Source organism: Coffea eugenioides, chromosome 3, assembly GCF_003713205.1.
Source record: "Coffea eugenioides isolate CCC68of chromosome 3, Ceug_1.0, whole genome shotgun sequence".
In the NCBI taxonomy this organism is placed as follows: Eukaryota; Viridiplantae; Streptophyta; class Magnoliopsida; order Gentianales; family Rubiaceae; genus Coffea; species Coffea eugenioides.
This window is the reverse complement of record NC_040037.1, coordinates 37,334,774-37,360,249: the sequence shown is the minus strand read 5'-3', so window position 1 is coordinate 37,360,249 and position 25,476 is coordinate 37,334,774. Positions and strand designations below refer to the sequence as shown.

Below are 25,476 nucleotides of genomic sequence, written 5' to 3'. Positions count from 1 at the left end.
CATTGAAATGGATTCGTTGGTTCTTGTTCACATCCTAAAATAGGGATCTAGCTGTCCATGGAGTATTTATACAGAGGTTAAATACCTTCTAAAGTTTTCGTCTAATTTTGTTGCAATTTCTCATTGCTTTCGGGAAAGTAATCAAGTTGTCGATTCTTTAGCAAACATGGGATGTGATCAAGGTTTCAATACAACATATCATCAGCTTGTGGACCTCCATATGAAAGCTCGTGGGGCGTTTCGCTTAGATAGAATAGGCCTGCCTTCAATTAGGAAATGTGTTCAGCGTGGATGAAAAGCCCAGTTCGAAATTCTGCAGTTGAGCCTTATTTGGTTGGCCGTCACATTCTATTTTAACCATGCAGTTGTTATTAAATTGTCTTCAAACTGTCGTAAAGTTACATTGTAGTAACTTACTACCATGTGGATAATTTTCTTGTATTTGGGTTTGTTGGCAGGGAGTTTCGTCCATTTATAAGGGGAAACTCTGCCAAAATTTTTCTAATAAAAAATTACCTTTGACCAAAAAAAAAAAAGAAAAAAGAAAAGTTCTAACTCATTTAAGATGTAATTGTAGTTCATAATGAAATTCATCGCAATTACATATATACACTCAATAATGTCAGAAAAAGCATTCAAATTTAGAGACATAAAGTAGTCCTAATTATCTTATGGTAGGAGTAATTTTGGAAAGAAAATATAAAACACCAAATTATCAAATTATATAGATAGATGTAGATTACAGCTCTAAGAATTAACTAAGTATTACTTTCATTTCTTCCTCAGGGAGTTTTTAAGGGATATTGATGTGTTACTCACTATACCTTTTTGGTGTAATGCCATATTCTTTGATCTTCCTGTTTCTCCTCATATGCAGATTAATTGGATATAAAAAAGATACAGAATATTACTTCACAAAGAATCAAATCTTGCACTACACACCCGTCTGAATTTTTTAAGCAATGCCTCATTTAATTGTGGCAAATTGGTGGGAGGCAAGGTTCGAACTCTTGCCACTCAACCCACCAAATGTTAATGCATTAGTGGTGGCCACCAGCCTGGTGGTTTTAAGCAAGTATAAATGGTAAATTACTCATGACCACATGACTTCTTTTGTGGTTTCAAAATATCTACATAACGCTCTATAATTTTTATGTAAAGAGGAAAGTGGATCAAAAGATCTTCTATACAACCTTTCGACACAAAAGTACATGTGGTGAAATCATAATAATCACTTAGCCCCATTTTTTTATATAAATATTCACTTAATTCCCAGTGATTTTGAATTTATTCACATATGTGTTTGGATTGTATATATTAAATCTTAAGTATTGTCCTTTTTAATTGTTTTATACAATTGTTTACCTGATCAACAATTTAGTACATCGTATTTTTTTAAGTGTAGTATGCGTTTTACCAATTCAAAATCTCATTGATCTAAGACAATCTCCTTTGCAAGAAATTAAATTATAAAAAAAAACATATACAGATGGAAGCCATCAGACCAATAAAAGAATAAGACATGCTTCAAGCCAAAGACATACTCAAAGTTCCTCCGTTGCTGTCCTTTTCTCTAAGCTTTGTTTAATAGCTGATCATATGTTACAAAGTCTCCATATAATGCATACTAGCTACACCATAGCTCTCAGTTCTAGTGGAAATTAAACAAAATATTGTTCTGTTTCTTTCTCAGTCTCAAAACTATATTATGGAAGTATCGTTGCAAATTAGTAGTATTAGTACTCAGTTTGGGAAAAAGATCCAATTATTCAATCAGAATGGAAACTGTAAAGAGAAGATTCTTCAGCACAGATCTATGATCTCCTGTCAAGCTGCTAGAACCATGCAAAATGGAAGAGCAGCCAACTTTTATGAGGTACTTTCTCTTGATTGCTCCAAGTTTGTAGGTCCTGACGAAATCAAGAAAGCATACAGATGCAAAGCTCTTAAGTTCCATCCTGATGCTTGCCCTCCATCCGCAAAAGAAGAGTCAACAAAGCGATTTCTTGAGCTGAGAATGGCATATGAGACATTATCTGATCCCATTTCGCAACAAATGTACGATCATGAGCTCAGTTTGGTTGATGTGGAGGGAAGAACAAGACATGGGATGAGATTTTCCATGGGAAATAAGGTTTGGGAGAGACAAATCACTGAACTGAATAAGCTATTAAGGCAAAAAATGGAGAAGAGAAAGATAATGGGAATGTGAAATTAAGAAAACCGCCACCAGTTTCTTCTGCATTCGGATTTTTGTTTTCATGGTTTTCTAATTTTTTTGTCTAAATATTTTGTTATCCTGTTTGTCACCTTTAATGATCTTATACAAGAAAAAGTTGTCAAGGCGGTTCATTTATTTTCCCTGCAGGAAGTTAATGCTTTCAGGGAAATTAGAGATTTGTTACGCAAACAATACTAATTAAAACCACCAAATTTGGGATTCAAAGCTACTTCTTCGACTAAAATAATGAAGAATTAAGTTGGCTTCCATGTCAAGCAAGCAGTGAAAGCTTGACAAAATCCAAGAAATGGCTTTACATTCAGATCAATCTTGGCTTTTTGACATAATTAGAGATGATCCTTCTCAACTTACAATATTCAAGTTCTTTTCCTCTTTATGTCGTAGTGTGATTTATTACGAAGCAAGTATAATAGCAAGAGTTAAGGTCCAAAAACTACTCCCTTGGACTAAAAACTTCTTCACAACATCATACACTAAAAACGAAGACATGTGCTAATAACGTACATAGTATTTCAGATATTACAATTAACAATCTCTTAAGTCGATTTCTTCTTTCCTAGTTCTTTATACTCGTAGGGTCTACCTTATAGTGCAAACATTTCCTAGACAACCAATTTTTCAGATGAGTACATATTGTACTTGGTAGTGGAAATCTATAGGAATAATTTCATAAATTTAGCAAATTTGTTCTATTTGTCAACCTCAAAGTCTCTAAGAAAGAATAAAATAGATAGGAGGGCTAGGTTAGGTGGCACAAGAGGAGAGAGTGTAAGTACAAGATTTCAGATTTTTAACCTCGTACTTACAGAAAAAAAAAAAGGATGAAGGTAAGAATTAAAATTTTGGCACAAACACCTAGTACAAGTAAACCATAGTCAACTTGCATGAGTGAGATTGAATTCATGCTCGCATATACATTTGTTTAACTTATCAACAATTTAGTGTTAGCGTTACCCTTTTTTAAGTGTTGTACACGTTTTACCAATTCAAAATCCGAATGATGTAAGAAAATTTCCGTTGAAGAAATTAAGTACTACAAAGACGCAGACAGAAGCCACCAGTCCAATAAAAGAATAAAACATGAGAAGACCTAAAACAAACGTCAATATCACATAGACACCCTCAATAATATTAGAAAAAAATCTTTCGAATATAGATTAGGGATAATTTCAAAAACCTCCCTTGAGATTTCCGATAATTTCATCTAGTACCTTGAGATTTTCAATATTACACTTACCTCACTTGATCCTATAAAATGACCATAATAACCTTAATATATTAATATTTTTCATGCAATTAAATAATACTCTCCTAATCTTGTGTATAGAAATGCACCACACAATTAAATATTTAATGGAAACAAAAATAAGGTCACTTATAGAATAACTAATTATGTCCTAAACATAATTTTAACATATAACAAATTAATTTTAGTTTGGCTTGAAAGATCTAAAGATGAATAGAAGAAGATGTAAGCTGAAAATTTAAATATAATAGGCATGAATTGGTACTCCAGCATTTGAGAGATGAGATGTTATATTAATACAATTAGTGAAATTTTTTAAATTTAACAGTATTGATTTTTTTTCTTTTGTAACTTAGATTTGGATTTTAGAATTTAAGGACTGATGGTAATGGTGGTCATGATGATAATGATACTAATTTGAGATGTAAGAATATGAAAGGTCTAAAATAGTAGAGATGAGGGTTGAAAGTGGATTTGAGATTTTGTGCATATTCCATATTTTTTTTATAGAATTTTATAAGAAGGTAAAATAAATTTCACAATTTCATGAGGGCAATTTGGGTTATTCATTCAAAATTTTGACCATTGAATAGTTTTTGTTACCAAAATGGTAAATTCAAGGGAGTTATGTGTAGTTTTTAAAACTTAAGGGTACTGAGTGAAATTGTTAAAAACCTCAAGGGAGGCTTCTGAAATTATCCTATAGATTATAGCTCCAAGGATTAACTAAGATTACCTTTCTCCCTTCTTGATGAACTTTTGTCAAGGGATATCCGTGTGTTACTTTTGTTCACAAGGCTACTTAGCATAATGTTCTGGTGTAATGCCATTTTTTTTATTCTTCTATTTCTTCTCATATGCAGATTAATTGCATCTATATATATTTTTTTAATTTGAGTGAGTCTGAGTGAGCTGTACAGCTTTTTTAAAGTGTTGTACACGTTTTACCAATTCAATATCCTACCGATGTGAGACAATTTTCTTTGAAGAGATTAATCAAACCCCACAAAAACATAGATAGAAAGCTTTAATTTAATAGTGTATATGTTACCATCTCTCCTTAGATAATGCACATTAGCTAGCATATATAGGTCTCAGTTCTAGTGGAAAGTAACAAAAACATTTCTCTTTTTCCTTTTTCGAGTGAAAGTAGCCAAATATGGAAGTGTCCTTGCAAATAAAAAGCATCATATCTTGCTACCCTTTTTTGTTCAGCAGTCATAGAGAGCAGTTGTACTTGTAAAACTTGAATTCTGGGATGGGAGTTATGTTTTCATTCTCAACTTACCTTCGGAAATTTTACCTAATCCAATAATAGATTTTTCTTCTTTTTTTTTTTCTGGTTCAAATGTTGATACTTTTCTGGACATACTTTTGAAGCCATCTGTTGCTTTGACGTGATGTAGCCACATTTCTGGCAAAATAGAAGAATGGAAGTCAAGGATGTGAAGTCATTGAGTAAGCCTAACTTGAACGCTAGAAAATCATCCAAAAGACGACTCACAGAGCTATTAGACAGTATAATATAGGTCTTTTATTATTTTTTTTTGAAAAGGGAAACAGCAGTCATTATTCTCTTTTAAAAAATTATGTGACATTGCACTGAAAAAATAGACTGACTAGCAAGCTTTGGAAGAAAATAAAACCATTTGCCAGTCAAAAACTAGCATGTTGACGCAATTGAGAATAATCACACCTATTAGTACGATCAACCTGCGCTTTAGTCAAGAAAATGGATTTTTCTACGAAAGAAAGCAATGGTGAAAGTAGGGACAAGGAAGATTTTGATGGAAATTTAGTTCATCTTGATGAGAATCAAATCCTCTATATGTAGATTGCAACAATTTTATATGCAATTAGATAAAGCTTGCCCTGCAATATAGGCATGAAAAGTCAACATTAACTAAATTTGTAGGAAAGTGATCTAATGAGGAAGACAATGAAACTTTCTTCTTTTTAATATGTCGGTAAGTATTGGCTCACGAACGGTATAGAATGACTCATGATTAGAGACAAAACAGATAGATTGGATAGAAAAAGATGTAAAACGACAATTACGTAGTATTAAATCTCAAACTATAAAGTAAACCTATCATGAAACAACACACATTTTAACATACCAAATTCAGGATTTAGACCTATATATGCTACTAAAATAATGAAGCCTCAATTTGACTTCATTCAATTAGGGCTGCTAAATCTTGACAAATCCAAGAAGCAGTTTCACATTCACATCAATCTGGGCTTTTGACATGTAGTACCTTGTGCCAACTTGTACGTGCTTTAGATTTATCAACAAATTTTCCTTATAAGACCTGTCCCAGATGAACTCTGAGAGTACAACAGAAACCGTTTACTTTCTTGGGCCAAACACTTCTTTGAAAAATCATGCAGTAGGATGAACATGCTCTAACTGTATAGGATTTGGGATGCTAGAATTAGCAATAAAAGCAGTCCTTTTTTTTTTTGTGGTCCTTAAAAGAGAAGCAGCTTCTTGGATGATAGTTAGGCATTTTACCTAATATACAAACAGGTGAAAGGAACAAGTACACTAGTGCCAATATCTGCAGTAGGGGAAATGGTATTAGAATATTTTGTGTAAGTTTAGCAAATTCGTCCTTCCCATAAGCTTCCAAATACTAAGAAAGAATGAAATTGATGGAGGAAAAGTTTTGGCCCAAAAACCAAATATGGTAAAACATAAAATGCATCTTATAAGCTTATATGTTCTACCTACTTACACGAGTGAGTCTGATTAACTCCAAACCTGCTTGTATACCTTCTTTTAAATTAAAAAGAAGAAATCAGTGCTTGTATACTTTCTTTTTCTTTTTGTTTTGACCTCTACAACCATGATCTCTAGTTTTACGTTAGTTTATTGTACATGTTGGAACCAATTCAAACTCCAGTTGATGTAAGACAATTTGCTTTGATGAAAGAAACTAAATCCTACAAAAACATAGATTGATTTCACCTGTCCAATGAAAAAATAACACTTTGCTTGTAGTTATGAATGGAAACTGGATAAGAAAAATAGTCATTTTAAGCCAAAGTCATACCCGAAAATGAAAGGTCCTGAATTGCTTTCTTTAATTTTCTCAATATATAGCGCATACTAGCTTGCATTATGTATGGTTCTCATTTCAAGTGGAAATTAAGCAAAAGATTTCTCCCTTTCTTTCTCAGTTTCAAAACTATATTATGGAAGTATCCATGCAAATAAATAGTATTATCAGTACATCGTTTGGAAAATTGGTTCAATTCAATCAGAAAGAAGGCTGTAAACAGAAGATTTTTGGGCACAAAACTGTGATCTCATGTCATCAGGCTGCTAGAACCCTGCAAAATGGAAGGGCAGCCAACTTTTACGAAATACTTTCTCTTGATTCCTCCCAATTCATAGGTCCTGAAGAAATCAAGAAAGCCTATCGATGCAAAGCTCTTAAGTTCCATCCTGATGCTTGCCCTCCCTCGGCAAAAGAAGAGTCGACTAAGCGATTTCTTGAGCTAAGAATGGCGTATGAGACATTATCTGATCCAATTTCACGAAAATTGTACGATCATGAGCTTAGTTTGCTTGATGTGGAGGGAAGAAAAACGCATGGGATGAATTGTTGCACGGGAAATAAGGTTTGGGAGAGGCAAATCACTGAACTGAATAAGCGATCAAGGCAGAAAATTGAGAGGAGGAATGCAATGGGAATGTAGAAGAGAACTGCATGCTACTGGTTTTTTATTGCTTTTAGAATTTCGTTTTCAAGTTTTTTTTTTTTTTTTTGGGGTTGCCACCTAAAATCTGTATTTCTGTTTGCCACCTTAAATATCTTAAATAAGAACAAGTTCTATATTTTCTCTGGTTAATTTCCTTTCCTCTTTTTTCTGTTTGTTGAGCTAATTATTCTTTGCTACCAGCCCTTTAGTTCATAGCAAAACTATAAAAACAATGCCAGTTAACTGTACTAATAATTTCCCAATTAATGATTCATGTATGGGAAACATAACTTAAACGTTTATAGCAATAGTAGCAGAAGGTTCTACTACACTTTGGGTGAAGAGTGGCTTAGTCATCTGTCAATAGTTATGAAATTCTATATGAACAAATTCTTTTTAACGGTTTTCATTTCATTAGCTACATACTGGTAGGAATTTGTTAGGGTTGAGCTCACATCTCTATTCGATCAGTTTGCTCAGATTAATAGGAAAATTGAGGATTCTAGTTTATCTTAAAACCTATATTGGAGCATTAGGGGGTAAAGTGAATATTTCTGAACCATAATGAATTTATAAGATATAGTGGCCCTAAACCATAGTGATAAAAATAATTCACGTTTTTTTTTTTTGTTTTTGGATGGAACATGTAATACAATTAAATCAAAAACAAAATTTTGAACCAATGTCATGGGTCTATCAAGAAAAGGAAAGTACCATACAAAAAATCAATCAAAGATACCAAAATGAAAATACCAAAAAAGAACAAAAAGTATATAGAACGTCCTATATTAAGTATGAGATAGCTTTCTCGAGATTATGAGAGCAGCAGGAATAGATATTAGCCGACATATAAATAAAGGATTAAACCATCAATATATCAAGGAGGGAAACTATTGTATGTTGAAGTCACAAAATAACAAGTTGGAAACAAGATTAGACCAGCCACAAGTTCTATGTCTTGTTTCAATGACCAGTAATTTGATGTTTAAATGCTTGCATATGCTCCAATAAAATCTTAGTCAGAAATACTATGAATAGTCATATCACGCGAACAAGAGTCCTACTTCACGTTTAATAAGAATAAAAAAGAAACGACTTGCAAAGACTTCAATCAGAATACAGGCATAGACGATGTATCGGTCATGGAAATATATTCTAAATCCAAAATCCTGTCCTAATCCTTCCTAAATATATTAATGGTATTAGAAGTTTCATTTCTGTTGGTGTGATTTTTTTCTGTATGTTGCGAGAGTTAATGTACATACAAAGTGCACTCTCATCGTAAAAGTGATGAGCCTCTACCTTGTACTTGCAACCAAATATTCTATCCTTTCCATAATCAATGCGAGATAAGCAAAGGGATAAGCCTCTACCTCATACTTATAACCAAGTATTCTACCATTTCTACAACCAATATGAGATAAACATGATAATCTCCCCTTCACAATTAGGTACCAGTTTGGGATAGGATCAAGTTTTTATTCAAGTGTTTACATCGGGTCTTAGATTGGATTATATCATTAACTTTTGTAGGAAACTAACCCACAGGATAGAATAATTCAAGCGAATCACACACTCAAAGTAATAGCTTGGCAGCGGAATATTTATATATAAACAAACGGGACAGCTAAAGAAAGAAACGAAGGACGACAAAAGCTTCAGGAGGCAAACTTCTCAGTTTGTTTTTCAATTCTCGGCTCTTAATAACAAGGCTACTAGTAGTGGTTTATATAGACCACTTTGTCTCCTAAAACTTAGCTTCCAAATCACAAAGGGAATACAATTGGACTTGGACTTAAAGAAACCAATACCGACTAGGAAACCAAGACCAACAACTAAATCACAATCTTGATTTAACTACTACATAGCCTCCCTTAAATCAAGATCTTCAAATTTCACCATGCCGAGCATCTTTTTCAATTTCATGAACATCTCCAATTTGAGCGGCTTTGTCAAAATATCAGCTACTTGATCTTCACTTCTACAATAATCAATGACAATTTCTTGCTCTTGAACTAACTCAAGAATAAAATGATACTTAATGTCCATATGCTTGTTGCGTCCATGAAAAACTGGATTTTTTGTCAACTCATTAGCAGACAAACTATCACAAAATATTTTGGTAGAACCGTCTTGCTTGTGTTGTAAAAATCCAAGCATTCTCCGCAACCAAAGTGCTTGAGTAGCACTACTTGTGGCTGCCATGCTCTCCACTTCTGCTGTGGACAAAGCAGCCACCTGTTGTTTCTTTGAAGACAAAGAAAATACACCAGATCCCAAGTAAAATGTATAACCAGAAGTGCTTCTCCTTTGTATTGTATCACCAGTCCAATCACTATCAGTATATCCAACAAGGTTGGTATCATGCGAAGATGAATAAAATATACCGTCAGATTGTGTACCTTGAACGTATCTCAAAATTCTCTTAGCAGCTTGCAAGTGAGACTGGTGTGGAGATTCCATGAATCTACTAATCAAACCAACTCCATAAGTGATGTCAGGTCTCGTAGAAGTTAAATACCTGAGACTCCCCACCGACCTTCTAAAATAAGTAGCATTAACAAAATCACTAGTACCATCTTTGGTTAATTTCAATTTTTCTTCAACCGGCGTCATCATTGGTTTAGCCACATCCATCTTAAACTTCTTCAGAATATGACTTGCATACTTCCTTTGTGAGATAAAAATTCCACCATCCAACTGATGAACCTCAATACCAAGAAAATAAGACATCAATCCCAAATCTGTCATTTCAAATTGACTAATCATGGTCTCTCTGAATTCAAAAATTAGTTTGGGATTGTTGCCTGTAAATATCAAGTCTTCCACATAGAAGCATACAATAAGAACATCTCCTCCAGGGTTGAATTTGATGTACAGAGTATGCTCATATGGACATCTCAGAAAACCATGCTCAATAAAATAAGTATCGATGCAAGTATACCAAGTTTTAGGAGCTTGTTTCAATCTATACAATGCCTTTTTCAATCTATACATTTTGTTTTCTTGACCTTTTCTAACATAACCAGCAGGCTGCTCAACATATACCTCTTATTCAAGAAAACCATTTAAAAATACAGATTTTACATCCATTTGATGAATTTTTCAACAATTATTTGCAGCAAGTGAGACAATCATACGAACCGTATCAAGTCTGGCAACTGGTGCAAAAATTTCAAAATAATCAATACCTGCCTTTTGGTTATAGCCTTTGACAACCAATCTTGCTTTGAAGCGATCCACCTCTCCTGTTGGCTTATACTTGGTCTTATATACCCATTTCACTCTAATTGGCTTCTTTTCAGGTGGGATAGTGGTCAACTCCCATGTATCATTTTTCTCAATGGCATGAATTTCTTCATCCATTGCACGAATCCAATGATCATCTTTGACAGCTTCTTCAAATGAGACAGGATCACAATCTGCAAAAAGAGCAAAATTCACAATTGCTTCATCAGTTAAATCATCATCTTTGCCAACAATATAATCATCAAATCGGGCTGGCATGCGACGTTCTCTCTGTGGTCGGCTGAATGTCTCAACCTGAATAGTAGAAGTTGAGGGATCACCATAAGAGTGCACAACTTGCTCCACTACTTGCTTACTAGCACTCGGTCCCATAATAGGAGAAATAGATGGATATTTTGGCGAAGTCTCAGGATCTTTTCTGGACCAATCCCAAACTCCATGTTCATCAAAAGTTACATCTCTGTTAATAATCATCTTTCCTGTGTTTGGATTGAATAACTTATGCCCCTTAGTCTCATGACTATATCCAATAAAAATACATTTTTTTGCTTTGTCATCCAATTTCTTTCTCAAATGATCTGGAACATGCGCATATGCAAGACAACCAAATAGCTTGAAGTAAGAAATATCCAGTTTCATGCTAGTCCAAATCTCTTGTGAGGTCTTCCCAAAATTGCATCTAGTAGGACACCTGTTCAAAACATAAATAGCACAAGATACTACTTCTGCCCAGAAGGATTTAGGAATACCTTTGGAGTGCATCATAGATCTCACCATATCCATCACAGTCCTATTCTTCCTTTCTGCCACACCATTTTGCTGAGGTGTATATCTGGCTGTCAATTGATGTTTTATACCCCTTTCCACTAAATAGTCATCACAAACAAGATACTCAGTGCCTCTGTCAGTTCTCAAAGTTTTAATAAAGTAGCCACTTTGCTTCTCTACATAATATTTGAACTTTTTAAACACATTACATGCATCTGATTATTTCTTAAAAAATACACCCACGTCTTCCTACTGAAATCATCAATGAAGGTGATAAAATACTTACTACCACCATTGGAAAGAACTTCAATTGAGCATAAATCTAATGAATCAGTTCAAGCGGTTGATTAGCCCTCCAAGCCTTGCCTTTTAGAAAAGGATCCTTGTGTTGCTTTCCCAAAATACAAGACTCACACTTCTTATCAGGAAACTCAACAGAAGGCAACCTAATAACTAATTTCTTTCTTGCAAGAAATTTCAAACTCCCAAAATTCAAATGCCTAAAACGAATATGCCATAACCAAGAATCATCATAAATCACGGAATTAAAGCAAGGTAAATCACCACAGTTAAGAGAAAGAGGCCACAAACCACTACGGTTCATTTTTACCTTGGCAATTAATCCCAGTTTCTCATCACTTATGGTGCCATCACCATATTTAAAATGCAAATCATAACCTTTCTCAGACAATTGTCCCAAACTCAACAAATTATGATATAAACTTGGCATATAGAAAATATCAGAAATATAATTTGAAGACCCATCTTGCAAGATAATTTTGATCTTTCCTTTTCCAAGAACAGGCACTTTTTCATTGTTTCCAAATCTCACATGTAGAACTAGAAAACAACAAAGTTTCATCTTTATCACTACTATTTTCAACCATTTTAGCATGCACCTTTTTATTAGACCAACATTCATTCTAATAATGTCCAATTTTACCACAGTTATAACATTGGACATTAAATCTATCACGCCCTTGAAAATTATTTCTTTGATTCTGCTGGTGATTATTTTTCTGATCCCTATTAGAATTGTTTCTGGGATGGTAAGAATAATTACCTCTTCCACGACCAGGAGAGTTACCTCTGCCTTCACGTCCTCTACCTCTGAAGTTCTGGCCTCTTTGATTTGTGTCCATACGATACACCTCCTTTTTTCCTTTTGGGTGATCTACCTTGGCTTGTAACACCTCCTCTACTGTATCCAATAGTTGTTGATTCAAGGACATCTCATACGTTAGCAATTCACCCTCCAATTCAGCAAGTGACAAATTGTCAAGGCCTTTTGTGGCTTCAAGGATTGTCTTCTTGGTATAAAATTTGGCAGTTAGAGATCTCAGAACTTTTTCAACAACTCTGACCTCTTCCAAATTCTCACCATTGGACTCCATATCATTGACAATTCCTTTAATTGTACCAATAAAATCTTTAACTGACTCCGTGGATTTCATCTGGGCCAAGTCAAATTGTCTCCTAAGTTCCTGTAATCTGATTTTTCTCACACTAGCAGCACCTCGATTTGAGTTCACTAAAATTGTCCAAGCTTCTTTTGCCGACTTTGCATGTATAAATTTTTTGGCAACATGCAACTGGACTTGAGTGTTGAGATAATACATTGCCTTGCAATCCAACTGTCTATTTCTCTCTAATTATTTAACTGCATCACTTGATAATTTTATACCTTCTACCGGTTCCGTGTATCCTATTTCGACAATATTCCAAACTCCAATATTTTGGAAAAAATTCTTCATCGTCGACCTCCAAGCCTCAAAATCGTTTTTACCATCGAAGATAAAAACGTGACAATTGTGCAAATAATTTGGATCTATATTTTAATTTCTCAAGATCTCAAGCAAAGCTCTGATGCCACTTTGTAGGAAACTAACCCACAGGATAGAATAATTCAAGTGAATCACACACTCAAAGTAATAGCTTGGCAGCGGAATATTTATATATAAACAAACGGGACAGCTAAAGAAAGAAACGAAGGACGACAAAAGCTTCAGGAGGCAAACTTCCCAGATTGTTTTTCAATTCTCGACTCTTATTAACAAGGCTACTAGTAGTGGTTTATATAGACCACTTTGTCTCCTAAAACTTAGCTTCCAAATCACAAAGGGAATACAATTGGACTTGAACTTAAAAAAACCGATACCGACTAGGAAACCAAGACCTACAACTAAATCACAATCTTGATTTAACTACTACAACTTTTGATTCAAGTCTTTATTGGAAGGAGTTCTTGTCACTTGGTTCTAACACTTGGCCTTAGATTGGATTAGATCATTAATTTTGAATGAAGCCTATATTGGGAGGAGTTCTTGTACTTGGTTCTAATACTAGTGTTGGGTGCTATTGGGTATTCTCACCCGAAAAGTTAACTCAAAGGATAAAGCCTTCTCCACACTTACAATCAAGCACCTTATTCTTTCTACAACCTATGTGAAATAAAGTCAACAATATCTCTCCTCCACACATCATGCACTAGGTTAAGACAACATCAACCTATCGTCTGAATCTTTAGTAGGAGGAATTATTGTAACCAGGATTTGATACCAATATTGGATGCTATTGGGCCTTCCTACGTCAAATGATAGCTTGGCTCAAGAGGTGAGGCCATCTGAATCTTTAGTGGGCAGAATTATTGTAACCAGGATTTGATATTAATATTGGATGCTATTGGGTTTTGCCACCTCAAAAGCTAACTCAGCTCAAGAGGCGAGTCTCTCACTCTCACTTATAACTAAGCAATTTGTCCCTTTCATAACCAATGTGCGATAAAACCCAACAATCTCCCCTCACATTTATAACCAAGCAATTTGTCTCTTTCACAACCAATGTAGAATAAATCCAACAATCTCCTTCTTCCTTTCACAACCAATGTGGAATAAATCCAACAATCTCTTTCTTACATATTGGGCATTAAGTTGAATAATATCAATCTTTTGTCCGAGTGTCTACGTTGGATTCGAGATTGGATCAAATTATCAACTTTTTACCCAAGTCTTTGCGGGGAGAAGTTGTTGTAATAAAGTTTTGATACTAGTGTTAGGTGCTACTGGACCTTAAAATCTAGTTTAACTCAAGAGGTGAGCCTCTCCCTCGCACTTATATTTAAGCAATCTGTCTATTTTACTACTAGTGTGGGATAAACTTGACAATCTCCCTTAACACATTAGGCATTAGGCTGGACAACATCAATTTTTCATTTGAGTGTCTACATCAGGTCCGAGGTTGGATCAAGTTATCAACATTTTATCCAAGCCTTTACTTGGAGAACTTGTAACTGAGTTTTGATACTAGTATTAAGTGCTATTGGATCTTCCCACTTCAAAAGCTAATTTAAGGAATGAGACTTTTTCTCGTACTTATAACAAAACACCTTGTCCTTTTCACATCCAATGGGGATAAACCTAATAATCTTCCCTTCATCCTCTCCCACATATTAGCTACCAAGTTAGAATAGCATCAATCTTTCATCCAAGAGAAGCTAATTCAAGGAGTGAGACTTTTCCTCACACTTATAACCAAATGCCTTGTCCCTTCCACAACCAATGGAAAGAAACCTAATAATTGCCCCCTCCTTCACATACCAGTTACCAAGTTAGAATAGCATCAATCTTTCATCCAACTGTGCACATTGGGCTCTAGGTTGGATTAGATCATCAACTTTTCATCCAAGTCTTTAGTGGAAGAAGATGTTGTAAATAGGTTTTGATACCAATATTGGGTACTATTGGACCTTCCTACCCTAAAAGCTAATTCAAGGGGTGAAACTTTCTAACACACTTATAACCAAGCATCTTGTCTCTTTTATAACCGATATGGATTAAACTCAATAACATTTTTATAGTAATCCCTCTATCCTATATCTTTTCATTTTTTGGAAATATAACTTATTAAGAATAGTTTGATTGTGATATCATGCTTCTCTTTTTTATTTTACCCCTCAAATTTTAAATTTTGAATTTGAATGTAACATACATATGAATAAAGAGATGGATAACATTAGGAATAGAGGTTAAAATGGGTTTGACTTTTGTAAGATCACAAATATTTTCAGACATCCAAAAATAAAAGTTATGACACTTTCAATGGGATAAAGACTGTATTATATTTGTGCCCCGACTAAATCAAAATGAATGGGTGCCTAACTGCCTATGCAAATAAAAAAGAGAAGAAAAGAAACGAACTTGCATTTGGTAAGCTAGTTGATAAGTATGTATTTTACATAATTTTAGTGTATTTTATTGCTTAGTTTTTGGTGTGTTTTAGTTACTTTAAGAGATAAATAACAGGTATATAGTGATTTCTGTATTTTGTGGTTTAAATGAGAAAAACTACATTTCTATGGATGTAAGTGGTTAAAATCTCATGTTTTATAGATTTTAATGACTCAATCATCAATTAGGTGAAGTGAGAAGATAGTCTCATGATTTTTGATGATTTGAAATGATTTTAAGTGAACATAAAGTGCAAAATATTCAAAAGATGAAATGCAATCAAGTTCAAATGAAGAAAGGATTGGCTACCCTGATAGGTTCTAGTATTTCGAACATAACAAGAGTTATACATATTGTATTGAAATGATTCTTAAACCATTTTGAAGCCAAGATAAAGGCCTACAATTCTTATGTGAATCAAAGTCTAGTTTATACATTTTCCTAGTCAAAAAACCAAAATACATTGATGCATTTTTTGCTGCCAAAATTTGAAAATGGCTGCTGACTAGTCAAAGGTATTTCTATCATTTCTTAGTTACAAAGCTCCAAATGATATAATTCTTAATGTATTGGAAAGCTAACTCAATTATCTAGAACTTGCATGCTTTGTGAAAGAGTTAGTTCAACTTCCGCCATTGAGAATTTTGTAGCTTAAATTGATGGAAAAACACAACAATGTTGAGGATAATCATCAAAAAGTGCAAAACTTGCAATCAAGTGGATACGCGAGCTTGATACCTGAGGCATCCCTCGCAAATCTTGCCTTACAGATCCTGATTTTAGCTCTACAAGTTGCTTGGAAACTTGGAGCTTGTTCATAAAAGTTTTTTGACCACTTTTTATGAAAGAATTTCGGAAGGAATGCCTAAGAAATTATGGAGCGGATTGGAATCAACTTTTGGTAATTTAAAGGAGCAATTTGCATCAACTTTAAACATAATTGATTGGGGCTTGATTCTTCTATAAATAGGCCATTTAAGACACATTTTTGCTTAACTTTAGAGTCTAGAAAAACTATACCAAAATGTAGACTTTCACTAGAATTTTCTAGTTCATTAGTTTAGTGTATGTTAGTGTAGTTTTATAAGACTTTATATAAGTAACTAAGCGTAAATGAGGTAGAGAATGAAGAAAGAAAAGCTTGAAACTCAAGTGACTAGAGTGACATCTCTCCTACTCTTTATTACTTGTATTGATTCATATGTTTAGTTATAATACAAGCGTAGTTCTTGTTTCCTTTTACTTTATGTTTTGCTAGTCGTTTTACCTAGGGGATAGATGAATTAATTATGATTATTATATGAGGTTTTCATGGTTATGTGAACTTATTTAACACATTTGCTATTACAATCATGATTAACTTGATACTATTAATTGTGATTATGTAAAGGCATTGTTTCATCAATGAACATTGGGATTCAACACCAGTTTATGGAAAAGTTAAAACTAGGGAGTTAACTCACTAATATAGGGTTGTATCTTTGTGGTGTTGGTGGTTTGTTTCACGTAATTTCATAGAATTTAATGAATCTATAACTAGTTTCATATCATGTTAGTAGGTGTGAAATAATTATAGGTATGGTAGGTATATTTGCGAAAGCATATATCATATATATATATTAGAAAATTATATCATAATGAGCCAAGGTAAATAAACTCATTGAAGTGATAATTTCACTTGCAAGAGTAGTTAGGAATTCCATGATCCTATGAGCTCTCTATGATTAGTTTTATTACTTTTATTCTATGTTTATAGTGTAGATTTAATTTCTTATATTTGTAATAGTCTAAATAATAGACGAGTTTGAAAACTACATGTAATTGATTAATTCTCCTCGTGGGATCAACATTTATTATCCCCTATACTTGATAAGCGATATGTACATTTGTAGAAAATAGGATATTTAGATTTTTAAAATTTAGATTGAAGAAAAAAACCATCATCACTAGCTAATAGGAAGGGATTAAAAATCTCCTTAAACTGTAACTTAGGCGTTCAAAACCTAGCACCTGCAATTAAGAAAATCTAAAAGAGATGTAGTTTGTCTAGATGGTCCTCTCTTTCCGGTCCCTCATATAACTCAGTTGGGCTCCCTATTTCCCTTAGAATAGGATATGATAGATTATAAATGTTGCCGTATAAGTAAAGCCTTCTCTTTAAAGTAGGATAGAGTAGGTTATAAATGTTGTCATATGAGAGAGAGAAAAAAAAGGTAGAGATAACAACAATATAAAGTAGTTTTAGTAAAGTTTATGGACGAAAGCAATTTTAGTAAAGTTTGAAGGACCAGTTAAGCAATCCTTTACTGAAATTTTCAAAATTTAGGATCCTACCTTGGATTATTTCGGAAATAATAGAATCCAACAACAGGTAGGATCATGAAACTATAATATTTTATTAAAAATATAAAGAAATTAACATTTTATTTATTTATGAGTTAATGTACATGAAACATATGCAAATAGGTATCACATGTGCAATATTAGCCAAAAAAAAGGTAAAGTTCTTCAACTAAAATCTACAATTGGTCACATTATATACCAATATATAAAAGGTCAATTCAATCCAAAATTTGTATTATTTTTTGGCTAAAATTTTTTAAAGTAAATATCATTGATTTAAATTTGCGAAATATAATATTTTGATTTCCTAAATATTAAGATGTTCTCTTTATTTTATAATATGTACTCAAATTTACAAACTATTATCGATTAACTATAATTTTATAAACTCGACTTGTTTAAAAAAAAAACTCCGGTCAAACCTAAAAGAAAAACTATCAATCTACTTGCTTTTGTTCGAGCTGGTTTAGCCCTTAAATCCCAAATTGTCACAAAATTACCTTTTTCGTAAAGATTGGAAAAACTAGACAGTTCAACGGTAAAATGTCAAATCAAAATGGTTTATTAGGTCAAGAGTTGGAGCCAAGAACTATAAATAACTATATATATATATATATATTATGATGGACACAGTAATGCAAGTAATACAAACAAATTACAACTCAAATTAATCCACACTTCGTAGAAATCACAACTCAACGTCACTATACATCAACTCGAATATATGGGACCTCTAAGTCTCCGGAATCAATGTTGAGTACTTGACTAAAGTCTCATGGTTTAGTCAAGTAGCCAACCACTTACACTACTCCCGATTTCCTAGGTATGTAGCTAAATTTGACTGATGATGACAATAAGTTCTGCTGCAGATAAAATCAGCTCCCACATTTTTATTTCCAAATAGCGTTTTAATAGTTTTAAGTTGGGTAACAATGACATAAAATCAGGGCTTATTTTCATTTGGTTTTCCCCTCATTTTCCTTTAATTTCAAAATTTCTTCTAAATTTCTTTACATAACAACATGCGGTCACTAAATTACCAAAACTATTAACATTTCGATATTTGATATCTTGATTCTAAAAGGATAAGAAATATTAATGCCAATGAATGTTCTACGCTCTTAACAAAATGTCTGTGTTTTAGTCTATCTCTATCTTTTAATTTTAAATATTAATCCATCAGTCTCCTATTGTAATCTACATCTTTAAAATGTTTTTGCGTTTTAATTAAAATGATAAACTTACCGGTGTGATCAAATATTATCATTCACTCAATTGTTACATTTAATTTTGATTATATAATATTTTTTATATTAAAACTTATTTATAATGTACTTATATGTCAATAATCGGTCAACCCATCAGTCGGATTGGGTGATCCACCCAATCATTTTTTTCCCGGTTCAATTAGCGGTCTGATCCGCACTTTTTTGTTGGCCGGGCAATAATTGGTTCTACGTTGTCGTTTCATCTCAAGTCAATTCAATCGAAAGATTTTTCTGCAATTTCTTTACCGCCAACGTTATCGTCTTCTTTACCAAAACACAGAGAGTTTCCAATTTGGTAATTTCTTTACCAAATGGAAGCTCTAAAATCCTCCTTTCTGTACCCAATCGCCGCCGCCCCCGCCGGCGGCGGCGGCGGCATAAACCCCACTCTCAAAATCCCATCTTCTTCAAAACCACCACCGTCCAATACCCACAAATCCAGACCAAATGCCACCACTTTCTGCTGCCGCTGCTCAGTCACACCGGACCCCTGGACCCTCAGCGATGGCAATAAGCCGAAACCCAAGTCCAAGAACCCCAAGAATCGGCTCTCCGATGACAACGCCCGCCGGATTATCAAAGCTAAAGCCCAGTACTTGAGCCAGTTGAGGCGCAACCAGGGCTCCCGGGCTCAGACTCCCAAGTGGATTAAGAGGACCCCTGAGCAGATGGTCCAGTACCTGGAAGATGATAGGAATGGCCATTTGTACGGAAAGCACGTTGTTGCTGCCATCAAGAGAGTGAGGAGCCTCTCCGGGAAGCCTGAGGGTTCTTATGACATGAGGGAAGTGATGGGTTCTTTCGTTGCCAAGCTGACTTTCAGAGAAATGTGTGTGGTGTTGAAGGAGCAGAAGGGTTGGAGACAAGTTAGGGACTTCTTTGCTTGGATGAAATTGCAGGTGCCCCTTGCCTTTCCCCTTTTCTTTTCTTCTCCTCTTGTGTCTCTTTATGGAAAGCTAAATTATCACTTAGTACAACTGTATCTACCAATTATTCCTCCTATGCTGTAGCATTTCCTTTCCCTGTCAATAATGGCACCAAGCAGGTCCCATTTGTACTTTTTTTTTTTAAGCCCTGATGCTTTGTTTATTTTTTGGTTCTTATAATATTCGCGATATTGATTTGGTGTAATATTAGATGTATGATTCGACAGTTAAGCTATCGGCCTAGTGTTATTGCCTACACAATTGTTCTCCGGGCCTATGGTCAAGTTGGAAAAATCAAGCTTGCTGAGCAGGTCTTCCTTGAGATGCTTGAAGCAGGGTGTGAACCAGATGAAGTTGCTTCTGGAACCATGTTATGTGCCTATGCCAGATGGGGCCGCCATAAAGCCATGCTATCCTTTTATTCGGCTGTGCGAGATAGGGGCATCACGCCACCAACTGCAGTCTTCAATTTTATGCTCTCATCATTACAGAAGAAATTGCTTCATGAGCATGTTTTGAATGTATGGAGGCAAATGATGGATGATAAGGTGGTCCCTGATCATTTTACTTATACAGTTGTCATCAGTTCATTTGTCAAAGTTGGTCTTGCTGAAGATGCTTTCAGGACTTTTGCTGAAATGAATAATATGGGATATGTGCCTGAGGAGGCAACTTACAGTCTTCTGATTGCTTTGAGTGCTAAAAGTGGTAGCTGCACTGAATCTTTCAAGCTTTATGAAGACATGAGATCACGAGGAATTGTTCCAAGTAATTTCACTTGTGCTTCCCTTCTAGCATTGTACTACAAAATTGGGGATTATTCTAAAGCCCTTTCTCTTTTCTCTGAAATGGAAAGATATGGCATAGTTGCAGATGAAGTCATTTATGGTTTACTTATTAGAATATATGGAAAACTTGGTTTGTACGAGGATGCTCAGAAGACGTTTGAAGAGGTGGAGAAGCTTGGGCTATTGAGTGATCAGAAAACATACACGACAATGGCACAGGTCCATCTCAATTTTGGAAGTTTTGACAAGGCTTTGAGCTTAATGGAGAAAATGAAATCTGCAAACATTTTGTCATCGAGGTTTGCTCTAATTGTCCTCTTACAGTGCCATGTTAAGAAGGAAGATTTAGAATCTGCTGAAACTACATTTCAGGCTTTATCTAAGACTGGGCCTCCAGACACTGGTTCTTGCAACTGTATGCTTAATCTGTTTATGAAACTTGATTTGATGGAGAGAGCAAAGCATTTTGCTATGAAGATCAGGAAAGACCAGGTAGAATTTGATATGGAGCTTCTCAAGACAGTCATGAAGGTTTATTGCAAGGAGGGTATGATAACTGATGCAAAGAATTTAATAGATGACTTGTGCAGAACGAAGATGTCTCTGGATTGTACCTTTGTCCAGACTTTTCTGGTGGCCCTGTATGGAAGCAGGCCAGCAGAAGCTGAATTTTTTTCTGAGCCCTTCGACAATTCTGACCCCTTGGCACTGGAACTGATTCTTACTCTCTTAGTTTCTAATCAACATGCCGCAGGGTTAGAGGGAAATTTTAAGTTGTTCCTTGAGAGTGCAAATGGTTTGTTAGTTGCAAGTCAGCTTATTATCAAATTTTGCAAACAAGGCAAGAAACTTATTCCTTTCTGTCAGATCATGGATACCAGTTCATGTTTAGTTTGTGTCAATCAAGTCCTTGATACTGTGTTCTTCATTGCCTAAAGTTGCAACAAAGTGGCAATGCTTGAAATTTTCAGGAATTCACTCTAAATGTTACATGCAGGTAATGTGGCAAAAGCGGAATATCTTTTTGAGCTACTGATTAAGATGGGTAACAAGCCAAAGGATGCAGCAAGTGGATCTTTGATTAGTTTATATGGAAAGCAGCAGAAGTTGAAACAAGCTGAAAAAGTCTTTGCAACAGTTGCAAATTCCTCTGAAACACGCGGAATGCTGCATAGTTCGATGATTGATGCTTATAGCAAATGTGATAAACATGAGGAGGCATACATGTTTTACAAAGAAGAGACACGGCAAGGAAACAATTTTGGTCCTGTTGCCATTAGCATGCTTGTAAATGCATTGGCTAATAGAGGTAAGATGTGGAAAGTCAAACTGGAGTGATGTGATTCTGTTGATTTATGGTACTGAAGTTGTTGACAAATTGGAACATTGCAGTTCTTGCAATTGTTTGAGTTTGAGATAGAGAATCCTTGGCATATATATTCTGGGTTTAATGGCTCAAGAAGCTTAATAGTTTCTTTCTGATAGAAATACAAGCCGCTTTCATCATTCAGTACTGTTGCATCCTGTTGAGAAAGTTGTTATTCTTGACTTGCTGCTGAGAAAATTTTTCCCTTCTTTTTTTGGGGGGGGGGGGGGTTAGGGGTGGAAAAGCAGATTCTCTGAGTTTGACATGTTTATGATTTTACATCTGGAAACAGCTTGCTTTGCATGTTGACCAAAAATGAGAACATGAAAGAGTCGCTGAGTGACAGTAGTAATTTTAAAAAGTGCTTTTCATTGTTGCTACTTGATGTTGGTTCTAAAGCTTTTGCAGGCAAATTCCGTGAAGCAGAGGATGTTGTTCATAATAGTTTACGTTCTGCTTTGGGGCTTGACACTGTAGCTTATAATACATTTATCAAGGCAATGCTTGAAGCAGGTTTATCTCAGCCCTTAAATAAACTGTTCAATCAGCCAAAAAAAGGAAGAACTAATGACATGTGATTTTACAGGTAAACTGCGCTTTGCTGCTAGCATTTATGATCGTATGCTTTCCCTGAATGTTGCTCCATCACTTCAGACATACAACACTATGATCAGGTTATTGCTGTTCTCTGATTTTGCAAAGAGGTGTTCATTATTAGTAAATAGATTTTAAACAACATTTATATTGTACATCTCAATGCAGCGTCTATGGACGCGGCCGGAACCTGGACAAAGCTGTAAAGATGTTTGACATGGCTCGTAGCAGAGGCATGTCTTTGGATGAGAAGACATATACGAACATAATATGCTATCTTGGAAAGGCCGGTAGGTTATATACATTACTTTATTGTAGTGGAAGTTGTTGGCCGCTATTCATCTTCATATTAGAATGCCAAAGTTACTTCTACGTGGTTTGTTGAAGTGGAAAGAAAACTTGACACACTTCTTAGTCATTTTCACTAAAATTCCAAATTATTGCTGGAGTTTTGGATTTCATAGCAGAAAAAATTTCAAGCATTTCCCAAATTAAGACACAGGTCACAACTGTTCTTTCTACATGGGTGTTAGTACTTAAAAGTAATTTTTTTAGGTTTAGTGAGCACTTGGTTTTGGTTTGGAATGCATTTCAGTTGTTTTCTGGTTTCTGGATTGATGTGAGTGTTAAGTTATAGGAACTTATTCAACCTGAACCATATCTTGTACTCGATCCTAATTTACTGGTACATTCCTCTGATGTTTTCAACTTTGCAGATAGAACTCAAGAAGCATCACTTCTGTTCAACAAAATGCAGGAAGAAGGGATCAAACCTGGGAAGGTAGTTGCATTATATATCAGATGACTCATTATTTAATAAGTCTGGGTGCTGCATTTTAGAATTTTCTAGAAGTTGTGGTTGCTATTTGATGGTAGTGCTATAGTTCAGTTTTCATTTCTTACCTGCCATTTTTAACGTGCTTAAAGTGTGGTTTGATGAATGACTTTAAAGTGCGAAGGAATGTCTGCCTTAAGTTCCCATCAGCGATTTGTGACTATAAGGTTGCCTGTTCAAGTGTTTGTGAAAATTCATTTCTCTGGACCCCATGTCATATGATCTCAAAAATGATGCGCTTTTGTTGCTGACAAGTAGCTTATGAATTAAAATTACCCTGTTGTACCATATAAAGAATGTTTCCTGGTAAACTACCAATATGATGTCTATATCTGGTTGTTTTATTTTAGGTAAGTTACAATGTTATGATGAATATATATGCCGCTGCTGGGCTTTACAATGAAGCGGAGGAACTCTTCTGCAGCATGAAGAGAGATGGCTGTTTACCTGATTCCTACACCCATCTTGCTCTTATTCGAGCATACACACAGGGTTTAAAATATTCAGAAGGAGAAAAGGTCATTATTTTAATGCAGAAGGAAGGACTTTGTGCTTCTTGTGCTCATCTCAACCTCTTGTTATTAGCTTTTGCAAAAGCTGGTTTAACTGAGGAAGCTGAAAGATTTTATGGAAAATTCTTGACATTTGGTTTGACCCCTGACATTGAGAGTAACCGAATCATGCTTAGGGGTTACCTGGACTATGGGCATATAGAAAAAGGTATCTCTTTCTTTGAAAGGATTAGTGAATCTGTGGAGCCTGACAGATTTATCATGAGTGCAGCCATACACTTTTACATGTCAGCAGGCTTGGAGCACAGCGCAGAAGAACTTTTAAGGTCTATGAGCAGTTTGGGAATCCCATTCTTGGAAAATCTTGTAGTGGGATCGAGGACTAAGGCCAACCCCAGCAATGGCACTGGGGAGTAGAGTACCTGATCAAGGACTAATTGCCCCACGATTTAAGCTTACCACTGTCAATCCACTCCTTCAAGTGTTACACAGGAGAAATGAGCTCTCAGTGCTTAATCATGAACCAAAGATGACCCTGATGAAGATTCATCCCTGTACATTTGATCTGCAGTCTACCCTATCACTAATTAGATGGAATTGAGAAAAAAGACGGTATGACTTGCCTGGTCATTGAAGACTGCATCATCTCAGATGATACAGTTGGAAAGGAGAGTTTGGGCGCGGAAGAAAACATATCGGGCAGCTCTTTAGTCAGGGAACTCTGTTACTTTTGTAGGAGACAGCAAATGATTGTATACTGGACTGCCAGACTGCAGAAGGGGGTTTCTGCTACCTTAGAGGGGTTTTCTGCTGCCTTAGTTACTGGTGTTTCAACTAGTATATAGTTTCTACCATAGGCTTGGATTCGTAGGATGTGGATGCAGAGTTAGAGGTGATAAATCAGTTCGTGCAAGTGGCCTCCAGTGCTTCTTCTTTTGCTTCTGCTCTGTTTTTACTTTCCATGGGAGCTTTTCAGTAACCTCCCAAATGGAACCACATGACCTGAGAAGACCTCGTGACATGAGAACATTCTGTTGATAGAAAATCTGGTAGTAGGATTTTGAGAATTGATTTGTAAGATTCGTCAACTTTAACCAACTGTAATCATCAAGTTCTTAAAGCTGAGTCAAGTTCTGCTTTATAAGCAAAAAGGTTTTTGAAATACAATTAGAAGCAAATTGCCTTAGTTTGATATACAATTGATTCAATAATATTCGTTAGAACTCAAAATTAGTTCAATAAAAGTATGTTTGAGCTGTCAGCATCACATGACATCAGTGATTTTGTAATGATAAGGAAGAGCTATTTTTGCAATTTTTCATTACCAAATTCAGATTATTATGGGACACCAAATATAGCATAAATTCTGTCCAGTACTCTGAAAAGCTTATCACTCAAGTGC

General features: G+C 35.0%; 2 protein-coding genes across 4 annotated transcripts; both read left to right on the top strand.

Moving 5' to 3' along the window:
• Positions 1–1,708: 1,708 nt before the first annotated feature.
• Positions 1,709–7,196, top strand: LOC113766528. Its single transcript, XM_027310710.1, has 2 exons — positions 1,709–2,134; positions 6,816–7,196. Exons 1-2 carry the CDS (start codon positions 1,709–1,711, stop codon positions 7,194–7,196), a joined length of 807 nt encoding a protein of 268 aa, XP_027166511.1.
• A 12,151-nt stretch (positions 7,197–19,347) lies between these two features.
• Positions 19,348–25,260, top strand: LOC113766879 (pentatricopeptide repeat-containing protein At5g27270). 3 transcript variants are annotated; one of them, XM_027311043.1, is made up of 8 exons: positions 19,348–19,952; positions 20,207–21,608; positions 21,765–22,076; positions 22,542–22,646; positions 22,720–22,807; positions 22,896–23,017; positions 23,444–23,508; positions 23,913–25,260. In XM_027311043.1, the coding sequence occupies exons 1-8, from the start codon at positions 19,365–19,367 to the stop codon at positions 24,489–24,491; spliced, it is 3,261 nt and encodes a 1,086-aa protein (XP_027166844.1). In that variant the 5' UTR covers positions 19,348–19,364; the 3' UTR covers positions 24,492–25,260. The 3 variants fall into 3 exon arrangements, with proteins under 3 accessions (XP_027166844.1, XP_027166843.1, XP_027166845.1); XM_027311042.1 differs by having other exon boundaries at positions 22,533–22,646; XM_027311044.1 differs by having other exon boundaries at positions 19,866–19,952; positions 20,191–21,608; positions 22,533–22,646.
• Positions 25,261–25,476: the final 216 nt, after the last annotated feature.